General features: G+C 38.1%; 1 protein-coding gene across 1 annotated transcript; it reads right to left on the reverse strand.

Annotated features, from left to right (window-relative positions):
• Positions 1 to 101: 101 nt before the first annotated feature.
• On the reverse strand, positions 102 to 23,431 carry psmd2 (proteasome 26S subunit ubiquitin receptor, non-ATPase 2). Its single transcript, XM_082179961.1, has 21 exons — positions 23,247 to 23,431; positions 22,827 to 22,883; positions 18,179 to 18,343; positions 17,968 to 18,089; positions 15,157 to 15,381; positions 14,917 to 15,075; positions 14,667 to 14,811; positions 13,865 to 13,925; positions 13,646 to 13,792; positions 13,443 to 13,549; positions 10,973 to 11,100; positions 9,969 to 10,056; positions 9,054 to 9,216; positions 8,117 to 8,218; positions 7,880 to 8,022; positions 7,555 to 7,638; positions 6,372 to 6,540; positions 6,085 to 6,179; positions 2,690 to 2,816; positions 2,474 to 2,592; positions 102 to 548 (listed from the first exon to the last, which is right to left on the reverse strand). Exons 1-21 carry the CDS (start codon positions 23,349 to 23,351, stop codon positions 366 to 368), a joined length of 2,694 nt encoding a protein of 897 aa, XP_082036087.1. The 5' UTR covers positions 23,352 to 23,431; the 3' UTR covers positions 102 to 365.
• Between the last annotated feature and the right edge of the window lie 151 nt (positions 23,432 to 23,582).

A 23,582-nucleotide genomic window follows, 5' to 3' on the forward strand; every position in this document is an offset into this window, starting at 1 on the left:
TATATTCACAATAACAAAAAATGATGGATATATCAGTAAAGATCGGAATAAGAACGTGAAAAATGCTTGTGTGTTAAAAAAAATGTCCAGTGACAGCAACATTTGACCACAATTCTTTTATTTTTGTATCTCAACCTTTTACAGAACAAGTAACAAAAAACAACAAAACATGTTTAAAGCAGGATGATAAACACACTCCTTTCTTGCTCTAATTACAAAATGAGGAGAAAACGCGGCGAGGAGAAGGAGGGCGTGAGGAATCGTCAGTTTTCCCATGGGAGAGAAAGACGGAGACAGAAGGGGAGGACGAGGTGCCTTTAAATACGATCAGAGGTCCCGGTTAGTGTGCGCTTCAGTCCGCGTGTCTACACGTCGTAGTTGGGGTTCTTGCGCAGGATGACGAAGCCCTCCAGGATGGGCGTGACGGGGAGGAACTCCTCTGTGGCGAGTTCGGCTCGCTCCCCGTGAGCCAGGAGCACCGGCGTGGTGTGAGTCTGGAAGCCCGTGATGGCTTTGGGTTTACCGGCCTGACCAACCACATCCACAGCCTGGAGAGAGACACACAGAAAGAATTATCACATCTTTCACCGTTTGATTTTGCACTACTTGTATCATTTAAAAGGGTCATGAATTGAGAAATCTAATTCTCCTTGAGCTTTCTGACATGCATCATAGTGCTACAAAAACACCCTGTGAGTTTCGTAACTCAAACTTAGTCCAAAAACAGCTTTTATTGAAACCTAAGCTCAGAAAACGATTCGTTTGGAATTTTGTCATGTTATGACATCATAGTGGACGCCCACGTCTACATCATCGCATCTTTAGCCCCGCCCACTGGTGCGTTAGTGAGATGAGAGATACAGGATCACTAAAATAAAAATAACATTACCTTCCAAAGGATCCTAATGCCATTTATTTATTTTCAACTATGTGAATGTCACAGTAGAGCATTATTTGTTTGTTTTTGGCACATTTCACTGTGGATTTTTTGCGACCAATTTCGGCACAGGCTTTGCAAACACACATTTATGATATGGACTCTAATGACTAATAACTCTATTGATCAGTGACCAGTGATTTCTGATATGTAATGATTCATGTACAGTCAGATGTTCTGTCTATGTGTCAGTAAATCAAACCAGCGACTAAACGGTCAACTTCACATTGTTTCTCTTAGTAGGATGAAAATAATCTGTAATTTAAATCATAATATAGAAAGTGGTCAAAAAGCACTCCCTCTACAATCACTGGAGCTGTCAATCAAACAGCACGGGTTTATCACCGACTCCCGTTATAAGCAATTAAGCTGTCTTCACTGCACAATGAATCTCTCATTTACATTGCGTTTGCACTGTTAGTTATGATGAAAGAATTCGTGAGAGCAGAAATTGAGTTACAGTGATGAGATCACTGCATTCACGTGCTCAACATATCTGTGATCGGCAACAATGCTCATCACTGCAACCTTTCACGCCACAGATCTAAATATAATGCTATAATCAACACGTTTCAAGATTAGTTAACCTTGAGAGCTGTAACTGTAAAGGTTTTCAAGAGAGTTGCATTTCAAATGCAAAGATGTCAGCCAATCACAGCTGTGTTTACACTGAAGTCTCCCACAGACACGCCCCTTCAGACAGAGTGGTCAGCCAATCACAGCTGTGGGCGTTTACACTGAAGTCTCACACAGACACGCCCCTTCAGACAGAGCGTTCAAACCAGAAGATAAAATCAGGGTAGGAAATGGCCTTATATTTCTAAATTATGACCATTTTTGATGTAGAAATCAAAACAGATGAAGTTTACACTTCAAACAGATGAAGTTTAGCTTTGTATCTTATTCTGGGGCAGTTGTTTTACTTGTCTATTGTCCCTGTCAATTAAAGATAAAAAAATATACAATAAAACAATAAAATGCAGTTCATGACCCCTTTAAATGGTTAAAATGACTTGCTCTCTTTTGGACAATTTCTCATTGTACTCCGTAGAAACACAAAGCCACAGTTGAGACAATGAGACAGAAAGAGGGAGAAACATTTATCACAGTGTGCCAACCAGGCGCCACTTAAAATGTAAAGTGATTAAAAAAAATATCTTCCATGTTATTCTGATTTGTTGCTGTCCTAACTAGCAATGAGCATTTACTTTAAAGAGATTAAAATAAAGGTGCATTAAATATTGATCAAAAGTGACAGTAAAGACATTTATAATGTTACAAAAGATTCTATTTCAAATAAATGCTGTTCTTTTAGAACTTTCTATTCATCAAAGAATCATGAAAAATGTATCAGTTTCCACAAAAATATGAACATTGATGATAATCATAAATGTTTCTTGAGCATCAAATCATCATATTAGAATGATTTCTGAAGGATCATGTGACACTGAAGACTGGAGTATTGATGCTGAAAATGAACAGTGGCTTAATCTCATTGGTCCAAAATCATGCAACATGTCTCTCACACACACACACCTGTCCCACTCGGACGGACACTGGCAGAGGTCTGAGCTCCTCGTCGAATGTGACCAACATGCGAGGCTGCATCGCCGCCACCAACCCATAGAGAACGTAATGAGACTTTCCCAAGATTACTGCAGCGAGAGAGACGAGAAATCACAGGTACACATCAGACAGACATTACAGGTGTTGTTTTGATGTGGTACTGGATGTTGAAAGTGACGTTCTTACTGTTTTTGACATCCAGGAATGACACGAGGACCGTGAGGAGTCCAGCGACGGCCACCTGACTCATGAGCTGCCGGTCGCTGTGATACGGGCAGAGCGTCAGTGTGCCTTTACCCAGATGAGTGAGACCCTGAAACACACACACACACACACACACACACACACACACACACACTTCAGCAGCTGATCCGCTTCAACACACACTTCAATGACCGGTTACTGGAAAATCACCATCCCACAAAACACGCCTACCTCATATTTCACCAAGAACTACTAAAAACTCAGAAACAGTTTCAATACTGTACTTAACTTTTTATATTTTTGTAATTAATATGTTTTCATATTACAAAGTGATCTGACAAAACAAACATACTTTTTTTTGTGCATTGAAAAATGCTGAAATAAAATAAATATTAATAATAGAAATGATCTGAAATAAAAAGCAAAATTACTAAAACAAATTAAAGCTAAATAGAAAAATAAATAGAAACTTAAAATGAACTAAATAAAAAAAATAAAAATAAAATATTAATGAACACTATAAAATTACACATATACATAAATCACAGTATCTGCCTTGATACTGATTTAATATTGAATCATTCAGTTTTCTTTACACAAAATATCTTATTTTTTCCTTTTGATTTTGAGGTAAAATACAACCTGGTCATGTTTGTTTTCTTTCTACCCACCAACAATTTAGCATATTTTTCTTCCTTCTTTATTTCTTAAGACTAAAGGAAAAACTGGCCTAGGATTAGACTACAGTTTTTTCTACATTAACATAACTCTTAAACGCCATTGCTTCATTCACTCACTAAAGTCAATTAATTGTTTTTAGTAGGGATGTCCCGATACCACTTTTTGCAGAACGAGTCCGATACCGATACTGTAATTTTTGGTACTCGCCGATACCGATACCGTAACCGATACCTGAATTTTCACTGCATTTGTAATTTTTAAATGTATTAGTAGATAAACCAAAAGATTATAAATCATATTAGTTGGCTTAATTTGTTCATCAAATATATATATTTCTTTCAGTTATTTTCATGCTTAATTAAGCCTGCTAAAATGCATTGTATGAGCTTCTGTAAGCCTACTGTCACTGTTCATTCTATTGCTCTATCATATTTCATCTTTCATTTAATAGCACAGCACATATTTAGAGCTGCTTCAGCAGGGCTCAGTGCTGAGGACTGGGTCAGCGGTTCAAATGTTTGTCAAAACCAGTGAAATATCAATTATTTAATCCAATTTTGATACTACAACAAAAACTAGCAGCCTAATTAATGTGAATTTAAAACAAGTAAGCAGTCAGTAACAAAATAAAAACAAACAATCGAATTACAAATAGGACAAATATATACAATATAGAACAAAGAAAGGCTACAAATGAAATAAACAGTGTTTTTAGAGTTTTTCGGGTATCTAACAGTACAGAAATTTGAATAAAGTAATCAAATGTGAAAAAAGCATATTCATTACTGTATGAATTATATATAGATGGATATTTTCTAAAGTTGAAAAGGGTAGCCTATTTAGTCAAGAGCAGTGAGTATTTATTTCTCCTTTGTTTGATTAGCATTAAAACACAGAAGCAGGTTTATCAAACTGCTGCCCCTTTAAGACCGAACGCACAGACCGCACTTGAACATGCTACGTTCATTTGAGATATAACCGACTTTGTTTACTATAGGATACTCACCAAGACGGGCGTTATTACATTGTGTGTGAATTCGTCCGTACAAGCGCAAGACGTGAAAGACAATTTAATTCAGTATTCGCGCTGAGACGCTGGTTTGTGGGGCGCGCGCTTCGGATGTTTGCGTTCATGAAACTTCTTAACCTGCACACGTCCTGTAATAACGTAGGGAACCACTCGTTATACTTCAGTCAGGTAACAGTTCATGTTTTACTTTACTTAGGCTACATATACGATTTAGTTTTCATCCAAATAACATGTGCTGAGTGAACGATCAGCAATCAAGAGCATTCAACAGAAGTGCGCTCGCTCTCTCGCTCTCTCTCTGTCTCTCTCTCTAGTCAGTTAACGTTAATAATAAGCTAAAGCTACATGCCTCGTTTAATTTCGTTGCCATTGACATCCGACTGAACAAACTTTCCACTGATGTCTCGTCTGTTTAAACTAAGGCATGTGCTCGACCAGCTCGCGCGTCTATGCCTCAGTTCACCTCGACAAAGCACTCGCGGCGGCCAGTTTCGTTTCGCAAAATGGACGTGGTATCGGTGCGTGGTATCGGCGAATTTTTATGAGTACGAGTACGAGTATTTGAGGACAGTATCGGCCCGATCCCCGATGCCAGTATCGGTATCGGGCCATCCCTAGTTTTTAGCATTTGGAGTTAATTTTGGCCCGGATCACAGCTCACATTAACAGATCATTAACAGTCAAAACACAGCAGATGATGTGTTATAAAAAGCATGACTCTTTGTGATGAAACGCACATTAGCACTAAAGAGGAAAGCGTGTATATAATTAGTAATACAAATACAAATAAAAATGTGTCACGTGACAATGTGTTAATAATCAGAAGGTGCTTTTCCACTGTCATGCCGAACGGCTCCAGTTATATTTCCACTTGAACTTGGTTCGACACGGCACAATCACAGTTAACGGTAGCCCTGTTTTTTTATTTAATATTTTGTATTTTTAGGGGATTTTATGGTACTAAATTATATTTATGCTGTATTTATACTCCATTTATTAACTTTTTGAGTATAGACCTGAAAATTACATTTCCAACTTAAACCGTTATAAATCTTGAATGCTTCAGAGTGACAGACTTCAGTTTGATCTCTTTTTAAAGACGACACTTGGCAGATTATTGAAGGAGTGAAAAAAAAGTTTAAAAAGTGAACTTAAAAAAAGTAACAGATTTTTACAGTGTATTGTTATGAAAAATTCACAAAAATCCTATTTTTAATTTTTATATAAAATGTATATTTTCAAAATCACGTTTAACTCTAAAACTGCAATAAATCTTAACAAGCTGTGCTCCAAATTTGAGGTTGATATCTAAAAAAATGAGCTTTCAGTGAGATGTTGTTCGGCTGCAGTACCAAACACTTCCACTAGAGGAAATTCGTCTCCAATGTGTTGTTTTTGACCGCGAGGAGCACAAAGTGTGACTATTGTTCACAGCACCATTTAACATTTTCGAATCATGTCCATGATTTTTGTGTGTGTTCACACAGCAAGTGCCAAAACCTTTACCAAGTTTCATACAATTCCAATTAAGTAAAAAAAAAAAAAAAAACGACATTATATTTTTGGGTCAAAAACGACCGAGGAGCAACAGAGCGGTTTGTCCCGATGGTGGAAAAGCGCCTATAGACATTAGCAGGTTCATATTTTCAGCGATTGTTCTGCTCACCTGAGCGAGTCGGACCATGAAGAGGTTGTTGGGGTCTTTGGCGTGATACTGCGCCAGTTGTCTGAGCATCGCTGCTAAACGTGCGTTATTGGTGCCTGTAGAAAAAGACCAACACAGTAACCGTGAAAACCGCAGCCTCTGATTGGTCGAGGCACTTCATGATGTCATCAGTGCGTTTCAGCGTCCTCTAGAGGCCGTGTGAGCATCAACACAAGCATTAATTAAATGCATTTATAATTTATATACACTTATTATACAATTTTAAATGTAAAATATTCCTGACTGACCGCTTCCCACCATTCCCATGGCAAAGATGGAGTTGTGGGACACTTCCGGGTCGGCGTCGTGTGAGAATTTGCTGAGCGTGTCCAGGATGTTTAACCTGGGATTGGAGACTGAGATCAGAGCGAGTGCTAAAGGAACCGCTCGCCTTAACGTGGGCTCCCCGTAACGCAGCTGCGCACACACACACACACACACACACACACACACCAGGGAACAAAGCATTAGGGGAATCACTACCATAAAGAGGTCCATATTTCATGCTCATTTGTTTATTAAATATACATTTTTATTAGTAATTTATATGAATATATATGATGTAATTTTATATATTAAATATTATATGTAATATAAATTTAGAAAATGATTAAAATAAATATTACATTCAGTATAAAAGTATATAATACATTTATATTCATATTTTTATTAGGGCTGTCAAAAGATTAATCGAGTTTAAACACAAACTTTTATTTTGGATGCGATTAATCGCGATTAATCTTTTGACAGCCCTAATTTTAATGTATAAATATATTGAATAAATTATAACATTGATTTATATATAATATATACTGTATTTTTTTCATAATAAATGTAATATTAATTTAAAAATTATATTATAAATTGATATGATATTTATATATAATAAGTAGGTAATTAAATGTATTTAAATAAAAAAAGTTATTAAAAAGAAATTATTATTCTAGATGTATTTATTAAATGCATTTATTTATAATTTATATACATATATAATTTAATATAACAAATATACATTTTATATAAATGTAAAAAATATTATAATAAACATCACATTTAATATTTAAAATATTAAGTTATACAATATTAGTTATTCAATTATTATTAAATATTTATAATTAAATGCATGTATTACATAAACTCATGAATTATTATAATTTATGCAGTTATTTATTAAATGTATGTATTCATAATTTATATAAAAATGTATTATATAAATTATATATCAAATATTACATATAATATCAATTACAAAAAGTATTATAAATATACAAAATTGTACAATAATATTTGTATAAATTATTATTAAATATGTATATTTATAAATGCATGTATTATGTAAATATATGTTATAAATGATTATAATTTCTTTCTTTATTAAATAAAGTACATGCTTATTTTATTTAGCACCAAAAATGTCGATGTAAAACTCACCAGGTGACCAAACGTGCGCAGGGCCATTTCTGAGCCGATCTCCTCACCCATCGCAATGAGAGCGATACCCAACACCGCCACACCCTGCAGACAGCAGAATAAGCCTTACTGACTGACACACACACACACACACACACACACACACACACACACACACACACACACACACACACACACACACACACACACACACACACACACACACACACACACACACACACACACACACACACACACACACACACACACACACACACACACACACACACACACACACACACACACACACACACACATCAACGAGAACGAGAACACACACACACACCTGATGGGAGCCCATATCTGCCGTCTCCTTCTTATCTTTGTCTTTTTTGTCTTTCTTGTCTTTATCATCATCTTTGTCCTTGATGTCGTAATGCTCGCTGCAGATATGAAGCAACTGCTGCACCTTCAGAACGTTACCGGACCCTGAGAGACAGATAGGTGGTTACACACACACACACACACGTGTTTTATAGGAAGCGTGTGACCTTTAACCTGTGTGAGGGAGAACTTGACTCACCTGCATATGCGCAGATGTCCACCAGTGTGTTGGCGAAGCTACGGAAAGGTTCGGGAACGACTTGAAGAGCTGCTAGAGTGGTTTCGATCGCCTCACCTTTACCTGCACACACAATCATGTAATTGTGCCTTCTTAATCCAATCAGAACTCAGAACTGTTTACACTGAGAATTAGGCCTCAATGATAAATCAAAATTTAACACAATATGGTTTAAGTGATTATCAAATCACACATGCTGTGATTTAAAGCGTAACTCTCGCCAAAATGCAACCTAGGGTCTTTTTTGTGAATCTACCCGAGGCAAACTTTCATTTAAAAGCATAATTAGGATGGATACGCCACTTTTAAGTTTGACCGTATTTTCGTTTTAGGTCAAACTGCCTTTTGAATGGGAGAGCTTGCTGGGGCACGACTAGGATGACGCTATTTATAAAACACTAAGAAGACTCGACACAACATGAAACTGTGCTCTCAGTATCACCAGCGGCTCTACACATGAACTCCAGCATTGAGAACATTGTGTGTATTCACAGAGTTTACTAAAAAGAACGATTTTAAACAACTCACTGTCTCTGTGTCCGCCGGCATTTTGACAGTCAAAAATAGCCGATCTCCGAATGCGAATGAACTGACTCTTTAGTATTGCTTCTTATATGAGGATCCTTTTTCAAATACAAGGTCAATATTGATTTTCACTAACGAGAAAACAACAAATTATCCGTGAATTTATGTGGAATAAGCTTTAGGAGCTTTCCATCTTTACTCTCCTCCCTGTTACGTTGCATTTGGAGATCGACTACTTTTGACTGTCAAAATGCCGGCGGCCGGAAATGTCAAAACGTGAACTTTGGTTCGGACTATCAGGTGTGAAAACGCCCTTAATTTGTAATTCCCAGCAGGTTTACTTGCATCCGGCCGAGACGTGTGCTGTTCTTACCCAGGTGGTTGAGTCCGAGGCCGAGCGGCAGCCAGCGGGCGTACGTGTCCTTGAGCTCCTGCTCGCTCTTCTCCATGATGGTCTGCAGGACAGTGGACGTGACATCACCGTTACAGGAGCCCACAGCGATCATCCCACATGCCAGCGCAGTCACTCCCGCCACCTGCGTGTCCACACACAGACTCATCAGATTCAGACTGTTTTGTTTAGTGCCATGTCAGCATTCAAAGTTACTTTCATGGCAAAAATTCAATTACAAAAATACAAATATCATATAAATACAATAAAAACCAAACAAACAAAAACAGCAAGTCATATTATACATGATTTTTTTTAATTAACATATGTGACCCTGCACCACAAAACCAGTCACATGGGTCAATTTTTTTATATTGAGATTAACATGATCATCTGAAAGCTGAATAAATGAGCTTTCCATTGATGTGTGGTTTGTTATGATAGGACAATATTGGTCGAGACACAACTATTGAACATCTGGAATCTGAGGGTGCAAAAAAATCTAAACATTGAGAAAATCTCCTTTAAAGTTGTTCATTTATGTTGGCGATTGTGCAGCATTCACTCACACACATACATGTTTGATATATTTACGGTAGGAAATTTACAAAATATCTTCATGGAACATGATCTTTACTTAATATCCTCATGATTTTTGGCATAAAAGAAAATTCGATAATTTTGACCCATACAAATGTATTGTTGGCTATTGCCACAGAGATACCCGTGCGACATGTGACCGGTTTTGTGGTCCAGGGTCACATATGATACAAAATCCAAAACCTTTTCAGGCATAATCTTACTAAATAAGTCCTTCACAGATTCTTCACAGATTCATCACACACACACACACACACACACAACCACACACACGCACACGCACACGCACACACACACCTCCATGCTGGATTTAGAGTCTCCCATGACAGGAAGAAGCAGAGAGAGAACATCTTCTCTGTTAGAGCCGGCGTACGCCAGACCCAACCTACACAAACACAAAGCAGCATTACTATTGCACAGTAGAATGTACCTTTACAAATAATAATCATACATTCATCGTTAAGGACTAACACCGTGTCCAACACAACGCAACACGCGATAAAAGGTTATTTTCCATGTTAGTCAGAGTGTTGCGACGAGTCTAGATTAGAAACGGTTTCTATTTTTCTGCGACGTCGCGCTGGAATAACAAACACAAAGTGTGGCGATGATAATCTCAGGTGCTGTTTATGTGCTTTATTTAATGTTAAAAGCGTGTAATGTGACTTTGAACATCATTTAGTGCTCCAGCTTTGAAGCTGTAAAAGCAACAATGGATAATTCACCTCAGATCTTGAAATTAAACAAATGGAAACAAGAACGTTCAAACTGTGAACAAACAAGTGTATTCTTTGACAAAGATTGTTTTAGTAACTCAGTAACCTATGTGTTTGAATAATGTTTAAATGGTGTAATATTTGTGAATTTGATTATGTAGCTGCTTATCCATTTTCTTGCGAGTGGGTCTAGTGTGGACGGACAAATTGTCTGTCAGCACTAGAATGACAAAAATAAAGCATATTTTGCAAACACCCCTTTTACACATCAGCTCAAACACAACAGCTCTTACAGTGCTTGTGAAGGCATGTTTCAGCAGGTAAAGGAAGCTACAGTCAGTTAAAGGTCCAACATATTAGGACCACTTTTAGCTGTGTTGCTACTTGTGTCACGAGTAAGCAGTTGAGTAGACTAATAACACTGTTTACGAGCGAACGCGAGCATCTCGCTTAGAATAAACCCATCCAGCGTATCTGGATAGTAAATTATAAGATTGTTAAAAGTTATGAATTTAATTGTTCATTAAAATTTAAATAAACCATTAAAACAAAAAATAACTTAATAAAGTGTCATTTGTGAATTACCCAAAAATGGCTCCGATCCTCATGATGTTGCTGTTGTGTAAGACATAGTCGGACAGCAGAGCCAGAGCGGGATCACACTCGTTACGGACGCCGGAGTTCACGATACCACACGCCAACAGCGCCCCGGACTGAAACAAATACATGTGTCAAATTAATCATTCAGAATATTTTCCCAGGTTTTTCTCTCCAATCAGTAGCGCTGTTTGCTTCTGGCTCTAGCAGCGCATTAATGTCCAATTTTGCTCAGTCGCAACTTTGAATGGATTGATTGATTGATTGCCGTGTCAGCATCTAAGGCTATTTTCATGGCCAAAATTAATTTACAAAAATACAAATATCATATAAATACAACAAAACCAAGCAAACAAACACGACAAGTCATATTATAATTTTTTTTTTTTAATTAACATATAAAAAATATTTTCAGGCATAATCTTCCTAAATAAGTCCTTAAGTGAAATAACTTCATAAAAGAGCATTCTACTCGTATTAACCCTCTGGGGACCAAAAACGCGCCCGCGCGTTTTGCTCGTTTTTTTTTTTAGCAATGAAAAATAAACACAAAATGCTCTGTTAATTTTGATCTTTCATTTTCGTGTAATACATCAATCGATCCTGTTCAGTTTCTATTTTTTTTCTGTATACTCACAATACAAATAAAGTGTTTTGCTTTTTGACAAATAAAGAAAAACTAACATGATGCTATTTCTGCCTTCTCTCTGTCAGTAAACTCCCATTTGAAACGCGTTCGAAAATTATCTATAACTCCGCGAAAATTCAGTCAAACAGGCAAACAGACCCACGGGCATAAAGCTTGAGATCGCAGCTTTTAAATGAAGTAATTTATATAAAAAACAAATATTATCAGCTTCTGTAATCTGTATAAAAAGAGAGCGACTCCAGTCGAGCTCATTAGGAGCCATTCAAAAGTAATTTGACCACGCCCCGGAGAGCGCGTGCTATTCAAACGCAAATTCTGAGAACCATTTCAGTCTGTGAAACGCCCCCACATCAGCTGTAAACAAAGAGGCATAATATAGCCTACCTTATGGAGAAAATTTTCCATGCTGATATGAGGAGCAGATCCCGCTGAGGAGTGAGGTAGGCTAAGTTATCCTTTCTCAAGTGTTAATGTGGAATAACGTTATGGAATAACGTTGTAGGCTTATGTAAACAAAAAGATGAATCGCGTTTCTATAATATGAATAGCGTTTCTGTGAGATGAATGAAGGGTACATATTTGTAAAGACTGTTTAGCCTAAATATGAATCGCGCGTCTGTGTGTGAAAGAATAAACTGCTTTTACAGTTACAGTTACTGCGTTACAGTCAGGCGAAGTATGAAAGACAACATTTTGTTGACTAGATTTGGGTACAGTTTTTACTGTAGAATATACTGTCACATCAAATAAGCTTTTCTGCTCATATATATAAAATACTATTTTGTCAAAAATAAAGTCATAGACTAAGATGTTCCAATGCAATGGCTATATTCAAACTAATGAATACATATGATAAAATGTAGGCCTATAATCTTTTTTTTTTTTTTTTACAAAGAAAGAGTACTTTTTTTGCAGAAATATTGCTGAAATTGTAATTATTGTTGTAATTGTAACCTTTTTAATAAAATAGCAAAACATATTTACAAGATAGATGTAAGCAAAATCTTAAATGGTCAATATAAGTCTTCTTCTAAATATATAGGCTATTTTGTCCTTGCGTTGTGGCTCAGTCAGTGTCACACCTGAATGAATGGCTAATTATGCAGAGTCATTATGCAGAGTGGGTGGGACTGGGTAATCTAAGGTGTAAACTACTCCTCCCCCTCGCATATTGGCTTTCCAAGCAAAACCTGTTTTACACCATTTAAATCAATGTATTTTTTTTTTGTGAACGATAAAGCAAGACTATTTTCACATAATTTTGAAGCTAGAACTCCAAGAGAAAACATCCATTAGTCAAAAGTCTTGTGGGCACATATTTTGTATGAGTTTTGTGGTCTTATTTCAGCAACTTTCATTTTTATTTTTTTAAATAACCACGCATAAACATTATTCTCTTAAAAATACAAACATCTACATACATGTTGCTCGCATATTATGGTAGGCCTGTTTGTGCTATATAGAGTGAATTTACACCTTTGCCATTAACATGTTTATAAATAACTGAAAAAAGCACAAATGTCAGAGCATGTCAGAACATCTCAAGGGCCCCAAAAACAGCTTGGTCCCCAGAGGGTTAAACCCAGGACAGTCCAATAACATTATGTTTAACAGAGAGGGGAAATCTTTCAAAACATGCATAGAGTTGGGTCTTCACCTTTACGCACAAAAGCACGAGTCAAACTTGTATGACCTAAACCACATCTGGTGAATAGCACTTGATCAGATCTAGTTTTAAGGGTGATTAAAAGTGTGTTTGAAATTTCCGGATGCTTTGAATGGAAACATGGCTACTGTGTGCATTTGTACCTTGATGTAGTCCTCGGATGAATAGAGATATTTATCGATCTGTGTCAGACCACCGTCCACGTCCCACAGCAGGATCATTCCCAGAGAGGCCGCAGCGCTGAGCATGCCTGAAACACAAACACACACACACATTTAACACAAAGATCATCACGATAACAGCAGATTTATGCTGTTTAGCAGCCCAGAGATGTGGCTGTTCTCACCGTGGTCCTTGTTCTTGTAGAGCCACTTGTTTCCGTCCTCCGTGAGCAGTTTGTCCTGTCCGAACGCAGCGTTGACGAAACCGTTGACGAACGAGGAGGCGAGGTTCATGCGAGCGGAGTCCACCTGTGAGCCGCTGCCACCGAACCCTGAGAGACACACACCGTTAGTGAAACACAACACACACCATCACACTAATAACGAGATCTGACGGGTCTTACGGTTGTTCTCCAGGTGGGTTTTGTAGATGTCATCTGGCACTTTGGGCTCCATGATGTCGAGCTACAGAGGAAAGGATCAGAATATAACATCTACAAATATGTACAAGCAACTGACAGAAATATTATTAATTTAATGTGAATCTCACAACAACACGTCTGGGTCAAAATCACACACACAAAAAACATTATAATATTTTGAATGCAATAAATTATCAGAGTGACATTTTAAGACAATAAGGCACATTTCACCTCAATTATCCTAATAATAATAATAATTTATAACATTTTCATTAATATAAATTCAGTTTTGAAGTGAAGTCTTGAGACATTTTAATGATCAAATGCATTTCAATGCAATTTCTCAATGCAATTTCTCATTATTGTAATGCGATAGATAGATCTATAGATATTCCCATTATTGTCATACAGTTATAAAACAATTCTTTCTGGATACAATGATATTCTTATTAATATCATCATGAACTAAATGACCACGATCCGTGATTACAATTGTAATTTGCGACAGAAATATTTCATATTTTTTCAGTTGCACTGTAATAATGATAATTATATGATATGATAATAATGAATTGTCATAAAAATGAGGTCAAATGGTCCTAAAAAAATAGACTTAATTTTCTTTACTCAAGATTCAATCTGTGCATTTTCTCTTATGAGTCATGACCCAGATATTTCTTGACCTGGACATTTTTCTCTGTATGTGTGTGTGTGTGTGTGTGTGTGTGTGTGTGTGTGTGTGTGTGTGTGTGTGTGTGTGTGTGTGTGTGTGTGTGTTAAGCACCTCTCTAGCGAGAGCCAGGAAGTTGCTGTTGAGCTGCACGTTGGACATGATCTCCGTCAGATCTTCATAATCCTCCACATCTTCATTGAGCTCCAGGAACATGCCGTGACGACCCAACATGAACGACATCTGCTTCTGAATGACACTGCACACACACACACACGTTACTATCAGTGTTTTGCAACTCGAGATTCAGTTTTCAGGAGACAGACTGTGTGTAAATGATAAATTAAGTGCGTGTTTGTCATACATGTCTTTGCAGGAAGTGAAGATGTTCTCCACGAGCTCCACGTCATTAAGCATCAGTGCGAGTCTGAGGGCTTCTGGGTAACGGTTAAACTTGCGGAAGATGTTGAGAGCGCATTTCAACAGAGCAGAGTTCTCCGGCTCAGGGACGTAACTCACACAGCTGGAGACACAAACACACGATCAAAACAGGAAGACACCTAAAAAGACACGTTCAGATGCATTGTGGGTAATCGTGTCGCACCTGGTGAGGTAAAGGCAGACTTTAGCGTAGGCGTTTTCATCGATGTACGTATCCAGCATGTCGAGACGCTCGATTTCCATCAGGAGGTCACAGGCCTCGTGCTCGGCATTGTGGGCCATGTTATACGGGACGATCTCTTTGACCAGCTTCAGAAGTAATTCCTGTTGAGCTTTATCACCTTCCTCGATCTCCTGCCATTCCTTAGCGACCTCTCCGGCAAGATGCCTGGAAACACACACACACACAGGGTCACAGTCACTGATTCGGCACGGAAAGAGCTAGAAAGTTCCCAGACTGCATTAAAGAAAGTTTGAACACACACACAGGGTCACGGTCAATGATTCGGCACGGAAAGAGCTAGAAAGTTCCCAGACTGCATTAAAGAAAGTTTGAAGGTTCATCGGGTCAAATACAGCCTCCTTTAACCTCACTATTTTTGACCCGTTCTGGCAACAAAAAATAAAACCCGCTATTTTCACATTTATCTTTATTAAAAAACCTTCCAAATTATGTATGATTTGTTGGAATAAAAAAAAAAAAAAATGACTGAGCTGCACCTGACTGAAGTCGATAGAGACAGCAAAGGCACTTTTGAGAAAAATCTAGATAAAGTTTTCAGAAGGTTACAAAACAAAACAGATAATGTTTGTGTGAATATTCACCACGACAGATATTTTGAAATGCTGTAATTCTGTGTGTGTGTGTATTGGGGTTGCACGCAGTCTGAGGCGTCTTTGTACGCAAGCTTTGGATCTGTCAGTCGGCGCGAGTAAGATCGTTTTGTTTAAATAAGCATATTAGTTTGAAAATCACATTTCATTGGTTCAGACTTGAGAAATTACTATGAATATTGACAAAGTTGGAATGCTGCGCTTTAAAGGGATACTCCACCGTTTTTTCATATTAAACTATGTTATCCGATGCATACCTCTCTCGTCTCAGTGCGTGCACTCAATCGCTCTGGCGCGCGGCGACACTTTGATAGCACTTAGCTTAGCCCAGTTCATTCATTAGGATCCAAACAGAGATGAAGCTAGAAGCGACCAAACACCTCCATGTTGTGTCGAGTCGAAGTGCTCCCAAGTGCTATTCCGCCATACATTATAGTTATCCTTTTTACCCGCTTAGAAAAGCGCCACGTTTTATTTTGTCACCATACTTGGTCGTGCAACTACTCGTGTAACTGTATTTAAATAGGGAAAACATGGAGGTGTTTGGTCGCTTCTAGCTTCATCTCTGTTTGGATCCTAATGAATGAACTGGGCTAAGCTAAGTGCTATCAAAGTGACGCCGCGCGCCAGAGCGATTGAGTGCACACACTGAGACGAGAGAGGTATGTATCAACTCGTCTTAGTTAAGGGAAGAACAGTTTAATATGAAAAAACGGTGGAGTGCTCCTTTAAAATGATACCAAACTTGTGCTGAAAGGAGCGCCATCATCAAGAAGTGAGCAGAGAAAAAAGGGCATTTTACATGAACAAGGGAAAATGCATAAATAAAGACACTTTTAGACGTTTAATCGCTTTTTTAGAGCATTGGGATCGCTAGACGAGGGCTTAATGAACCGCAAATTTAGACATTTTTCACTTGTTTTACCAGTAGCTTGTGATTAGCCCGAGCGCATTCCGACTCCTTTTGCCACCATGGGTCACATCTCTTTAACTGTATATCCGTTATTGTCGCGTTAACTTAGGCCCTGTTTCCACCTGGTATTAAGATGTGTTTTGGTCGATCAGATCTCAAGTGGACAACATTAAATACAGATGTAAACGGGGTCTAAAAGGTTTTGAGCTTGTCCACTTTCGTCCACTTTCCAACACTTCCAGAGGAAAAAAAACACCGTCTTCTCTCCATCTACTGACCTAACGCGTGAGGATTATGGGAAGAGCTCGAGTCAGACGGGGTTTAAACTGTCGACTGGAGGCACAAGTTTGGTTTGAAGAGGAAGAACGCATCAAACACACTGTTCTCTCTCATCATTCCTGATGTCTAACACACACTCACAGCGTTCGGCTGATCTCGTGTGTGTCAGAGCAGAAACTAAAGCTGATGTTCTCAGTGTGTTTCTCAGTCGCCTCCGGTCGCGTTCATATGTAAATTCAAGAGCTTATTTTGTCCATTATATCGAAAGATCTGAAAAATAGACCCTCCCCTCGAAGATATCAGGACAGAAGTGGGTGAAAGTGGACAAAAGAGACGGATTAAAACACCAGGTGTGAACGGGAATGTGTCTCTCTCGTCTACATGTGATCCGATCGACCACAACGCATCTTAATATCAGCCTTCAACAGCCCTAAATAGAAAACAAGAGACATAATCTTCGTACACAATATGAGTTGCAGTCTGAAACGTTTTTCCACCCTCTTTTGATTGACAGGATATAATCAGCCCTGATCATCAACTGTTTTTAAACAATCAGCCAATGGCCAATGGCCAATAGTGTAAATAATTGCTTTTATAAGCTGATACATCGATGCATTCCTACATACCGTAATAGTTTTACTTTAAAGGTACAGTACATGATTTCTGAGAAATGCTATTGATGTTTGAAATCACCAAAACAAACACCAAAATAAAACACACACTATGCAACAAGCCCCTCCCCCATCATGAGTGGGCACGCCCCTTACTGCTGATTGGCTACAAGTGTTTTGGCGCTCAGTCTGATCCACTTTCAACAGCGTTTCTCAGAAATCGTGTACTGCACCTTTAAGCTTTATTTCAATTACCAAAAATTATCTTTTAATGGTTGTAGCTAACAATAACAACACTGGTCTTCAGGCTGTCGTCTGGCAGGACTGGTTCTCGTACCTGACGTATTCGTGTCCCCATGACGCCAGCTCCTCCTGTGAGCCCAGCAGACGATACTTCAGACACTCTCGCTCGGTGCTCATGGTCATGGCGAGGACAGACACCACATCGGCACAGAAATGCTGTCAAACAGAGAAGGATTGACACACAAACATAGGCTGATTGTCCTTATAAAATCATCAGAGCCATTTGATTGATGCCGCAAACACACCTTGTTCTCTCCGGGCGCCATGTTCTGGTAGATCTCTTTGAGTTTGGCGTAATGGGGTCGCAGGAACTTGAGCGGTTTGGGCACCGACGTCATGGAGGTCGTGGAGGAGCGAATCTGACGCCGCAGTTCTTCCAGAGCAGGACGATACAGAGACGTGTCCGTCTCCTGCGCAACACAGAGAAAACAAGCGTCTTGACACAAAAAAAATCAACACATTTAACTTATGGAATATTCAGGATGTGAAATCGCCAGGATGTGATTTTATCCATGAGGATTTGACTGTATTGTGGAAAAAATGGGAATGGGAATGAAAAAAGTCATTTCAGAAATAAAGAAATTCATTACACTTTGATCCATTATTGTGAAAACTAATTCTAGTAACACTTCTCATTATATTAACAATATATATAATCTTTGTAAATGTTAGTAAAAATTAGGGCTGTCAAAATGAATGCGTTATTCCATGCGATTACTTTTTCCCAGTTTAACGTGTTAAAAATATTTAATGCAATCAACGCAACATCTATTTTTTTTTTTTTATCCTTTATTGCACTACAGTATATAGTCACGCCATCACTCATTTAAATGCTATTAAACCATTCAAGCGCGAAAAAAAAAAAAAACTCAAATCTGTGCTGGCGTGAGTGTCAAGAGGCTCTCTGTGAACAAACACACAAAAGACCGCAAAACACAGTTCTTTCGCACTTCAACAGACAAAAACACAGAAAATTATGTAAAAATTTCTGTTTTGTTGAGTATCTTCGCAAGCACAGTCTTAAATGAGTCAAATAAAGGCTTAAATAAACAGAGTTGTGAGAAAATAGCATGCGTGTCAGACAGAGCATGTGAGCGGAGTGGAGCGGGAGCGAGCGGGGAGCGCGAGCGGGCGGATCTTGGACAGAGCGCAGAGCGGCAATTTCAAAAGGACGGAGCGTCGCACTATTTCCCGCTCCAATTCCGCTCCGCTCACGCCACGCATCAGTCAAAAAATGCGCCATGAAGAACAAAAAACATATATAGGCATAGCCGTCGCACTGGACTATAAGTCGCATTTATTTAGAAATTTGTTTCACACAAAAAAAACTAAAACAATGTTACAGATGGGACAGTTCTCCGTTACGGACGTGAGCGCTCTGACAGCGGCACTAAAAGACTGCTTTAAAACTTTCACTGAGACCTCAAACAGAAAGCACAAAGCCTGTCTTTAAATTTAATTTCGTTTTGTATTAATTGTATCTTAATTTTGATCAGTGTTTCATCAACCAATTTTCTGGATTTAATAAATAAGTAAATATATTAGATAATCACGACACGAAGGCGCCGGCGGGTGAACCTGGAGTTTGTCTCATAAATGAACCGAAACTCAGCGTATAGCCTACTTGCCTGACAGACCTGAGACATATATATAAAGCCTGAAATGTCTACTTTTAAACAGAACAATTCAAAACGAAAGAAAACAGACTGCTCTCTTGAATCCGTATGAAATGTGCATTTCTCTCTGGGGCGTTCAATACTGCGAAGATCGCGAGTCAGCATCTTTCCAGCCACAGACATAAAAAAAAATGGTTTATTAGTAAACAATTAAAATATCTCCTGCTATATTTTACATATACATAATCATTAATTTTGCCGGTTCGTTGTGACAGCTTTTAGGTGCGTTATTGGCAGCGCCACCCTTATGTTATGAACGCATCAGCACCGAAAACATGGAGATTTTTTTTCTTTTGGGGGCATTTTGTTTGTGTTCAGACTTTCAGTTGTCTTTAGGCGCGATGTTAGAGGACGCTGCTAATAAAGTTGCTAGTATGGCCTACACATATTGGATTCACGTTTATTATTATAGGCTATTTAAAAAAAATACCCCATTTTTTATGCCGTGCGTATCATTTTATTTTGTTGTATTTATCCGCCACACCTTGGCCGGTCCGTGAAAATATTGTCTGATATTAAACCGGTCCGTGACGCAAAAAAGGTTGGGGACCGCTACAAGTGATATACATGTAGATTTTTTTCCTTTTTTGGAGCGAGCGGGGGGCGATTTGAGTGGAGCGCGAAGCAAACTGCGTTGAAGTAGCGGCCTGATGTAGCTTTGAGCGGGGGAGCGGAGGGGTGAACAGTTCCGTGAGCGATGAGCGGAGATTCTCACCGCTCCACTCCGCTCATATGCTCTGGTGTCAGACACACGTCATGTGCTTCAGGTCTTAAAGTGACAGCAGCCTAATAAACCTGCTGAAGTCTGTCAATAATTATAATCACAGAACAAAAGACACTCACTGCTCTTGACTGAATAATGTTTGTAGCTTTAATAAGGACAAATCTATAATCAATTAATAATTTATGTAGTGAAGACTGCAAAATGTTTGATAACTTTATTCAATTCCTGTATATTTACCTGTTAGTCCTACCTGAAAATCATTAAGCTCTGGACTAACACCCTAGCCTAGCAACCACCCAAAACAGCCTAGCAACTGCCTAGCAACCACCCAGAACACCCTAGTAACCACCCACAATACCCTAGCAACCACCCAAAACATCCTAGTAACCACCCATAACACCCTAGCAACCGCCTAGCAACCACCCAGAACACCTTAGCAACCCACTAGAAACACCCTAGCAACTTTAAACTACTTTAAACTACTTTAAACTATACTTTAAACTAATTTAAACTAATTTAAACTTCAAACTACTTTAAACTTTCTGGTCCAAACTTTCTCAAGCCAACTTAAAGTTTGTCTCTACGAACTTTTCAATCTATATTAACTAGCACTGTTTACAAGGATAAATGGTCAAAAACAAAGAAAAAAGTAAAAATTTGTGCTTTTTAGCAGGGCAGGGTCAAATCTGAGCCGTCCCAGCAGGGCCAATAGAAAAAAACCTTAGCGCTGAGCCCTGATATATTAAAGGCACAGCTAAATATGACATTTATCACAATGGGTTTATGTGAAGATTGTTTAAGGGGTTACCTTAAATTAAAAGTTGTTATTTTTTGAAAGCTTATTAAATGTTAAAAATTATAGCTTTCAATTATACTGTAATGTTGAATGGCTAAAATTGAGGGAAAAAAATATTTTTAATAGAGATGCCAGTATTGGTATCAGTGATACTGGCCTTCATCTATAGTGCTTAGTAAAGAGATTCCATTAAACAAATATTTAAAATATACAGTCTTTATGTTTTTTCTGCATTGTTTTGGAGACTCAATGTGAAAGTATTGCAATATGACAATATATTAAAAACTTAATAATAAACTTAACTTCAGGTGCGAATTAATAAAAAATTAATCGATTGACATCACTAGTAAAACAATTGTTCATTGTTTGTTCATGCTAGTTCACACTGCATTAACTAATGTTAACAAATACATATGTTGATCTTAATAGTGTATTAGTAAATGTTGAGATTAGTGGTCGACCGATATATCGCCAAGGCCGATATATCGGCCGATATTTGGCACTTTTAAAATATCGGCATCGGGCGATACGTTTTTCTGATTGGCCGAGTGTTGGAAGCGGGACTTTTATTTTGACGGCGCTTCGGACTTTTATTTTGACGGGTGGCGCTGAGAACACCAGCGCCTGATCATACAGCGCTCACTCACATTCTCTGTCTTCATTAGTTTACGATCTCCGTCAGTCATATCTAATACTTTGTTAGACAGAACTGGTAAACAAAGAAAGTAAATGGTATGCGAAAAAGTAAAGTGTTGCTTTTATATTATTTGTTACAGAAAAGGCAAACAATCAGGCTAAAATACTTTATCATTTACCGTCAACATTCAGCAAAAGCGCATCTGCATCATTTAAACAAATCTCTGAATATCTAATAAACATTTAATTTTACAGACCTTGCAGATTTAATGTAATCCAGCTGTGATATCTTGTGAAGTGTGCGTTTGTCGCCTGATAAACGTGTTAGTGCGAATGACGGTCGGTCCGTGTGAAGTGAGTGAGTGCGAACAGAAGATCAGCTTCACAGGAGACGCGATCGAAACACTTTAAATCCTTCATTTTAAAATATGCTGTGCTATATCCAGTTGCCCACTGTGTCACATTCATATCGTTTTCACTGTGTGCTGTATGTAATATTAGCGTTACCTTGTCTTTATTTGAAAAAAAATATGATTACCAGTGCGCACAATATTACCAGATTACTGAGTGCAATGTTACAGTGTTTACTTCCTTTTTATTCACATATATTTTTAAACGATTACTTTATTTGTGAAAAATACTGTAATAGGATTGCAGATTCAAGAAGTTGCCATCTAAAGTATAAGCATGTTTATTTTAAAGATTTGTTTTCTAATTTATTTAAAATGTATAAAATACTGATTAAAATAAATATAATTTATATAATAAAAATATCGGCCATCCTGCTCTCTAAGATATCGGCATCGGCCATCAAAAAACCAATATCGGTCGACCACTAGTGAACATTAAGATTATAAATGCTGTAGAAGTATTGGTTCATTTTAACAAATGTTAAAAACATGAAACCTTACTGTACATTAAAACCCAGTTTACTTACATTACAATAAATCGCACGCAATTCAGATATTTTTTAAGTACGTTAATGTTGCTTCTTCAAATGTGTCAAATTGACAGTTCAACCAGGAATAATTAATAGATCCAACAAAACCCTCTGAACTTACAGCGAGTCTCTCCACGAGCATCTCCAACTCCTCCTGAAGCTGTTTGTCCTCCTCGGACTGCACAAACAACACAAACACATCAGAGAAGTGATTATTAACAACATCAGACCTCTGGAAACAAGGAAAGATAGTTATTTTTAAATTCACACCATGGAATTTCTCCACAGGGAAGCATTTCTATGAACTTTATCCATTCATCCCTATGTTTATACAACGATATGATACATATAACGCATACACAGGAGACTTATAATCACATACGCGTTGTTTTAAAGTGTTTCGTGCCGAAAGTGATTGATATTCATTGATAACTCATAAATAATCACAAACATTACAGTGGTGTGTGTGTGAGTGTGTGTGTGTCTGGCCTGCAGAGTGACTCAGGCGGAATTCAAACACGGGTGTTTTTCTCTCTCTCACCAGCTCCTGCTCCTCTTTCTTCTCCTTCTCTTTCCCCGCCGGTTGTTTGTCCTTCTCCTCCTTGATTTCGTCCTGCTTTTTCTCCTTTTTTGCGGTTTCCTCCATGATTTTGTTTCTGCTGTTTCTCTGAATGCGAGTCACTACCGCTGCTGCTGTTTCTTCTTCTACGGCTGATGCGTTATGGCACCGCGCGCTCTACTGTCTCCTGTTGACCGCACTGAGAACTGCACTGTTTCTTGAAGTCCCCCTGTGGTGAAAATCCAGCTTTTAATGTTGTTTATATGTATATGTGGTGTTTGTAATCTGCTTTAAGACAAACCATGTGTAAATGCATGT

The sequence above is a fragment of the Leuciscus leuciscus genome (genome assembly GCF_965113295.1).
Source record: "Leuciscus leuciscus genome assembly, chromosome: 9".
Classification (NCBI taxonomy): Eukaryota; Metazoa; Chordata; class Actinopteri; order Cypriniformes; family Leuciscidae; genus Leuciscus; species Leuciscus leuciscus.

Excerpts from the sequence above, each read along its gene's own strand:
- psmd2 (XM_082179961.1), bottom strand. The coding sequence starts at position 23,351 with ATGGAGGAAACCGCAAAAAAGGAGAAAAAGCAGGACGAAATCAAGGAG. Across the intron at positions 14,812-14,916 it reads TTCACTTCCTGCAAAGACAT|TGTCATTCAGAAGCAGATGT; the intron begins GTATGACAAACA and ends GTGTGTGTGCAG. Across the intron at positions 6,180-6,371 it reads CATGGGAATGGTGGGAAGCG|GCACCAATAACGCACGTTTA; the intron begins GTCAGTCAGGAA and ends CTTTTTCTACAG.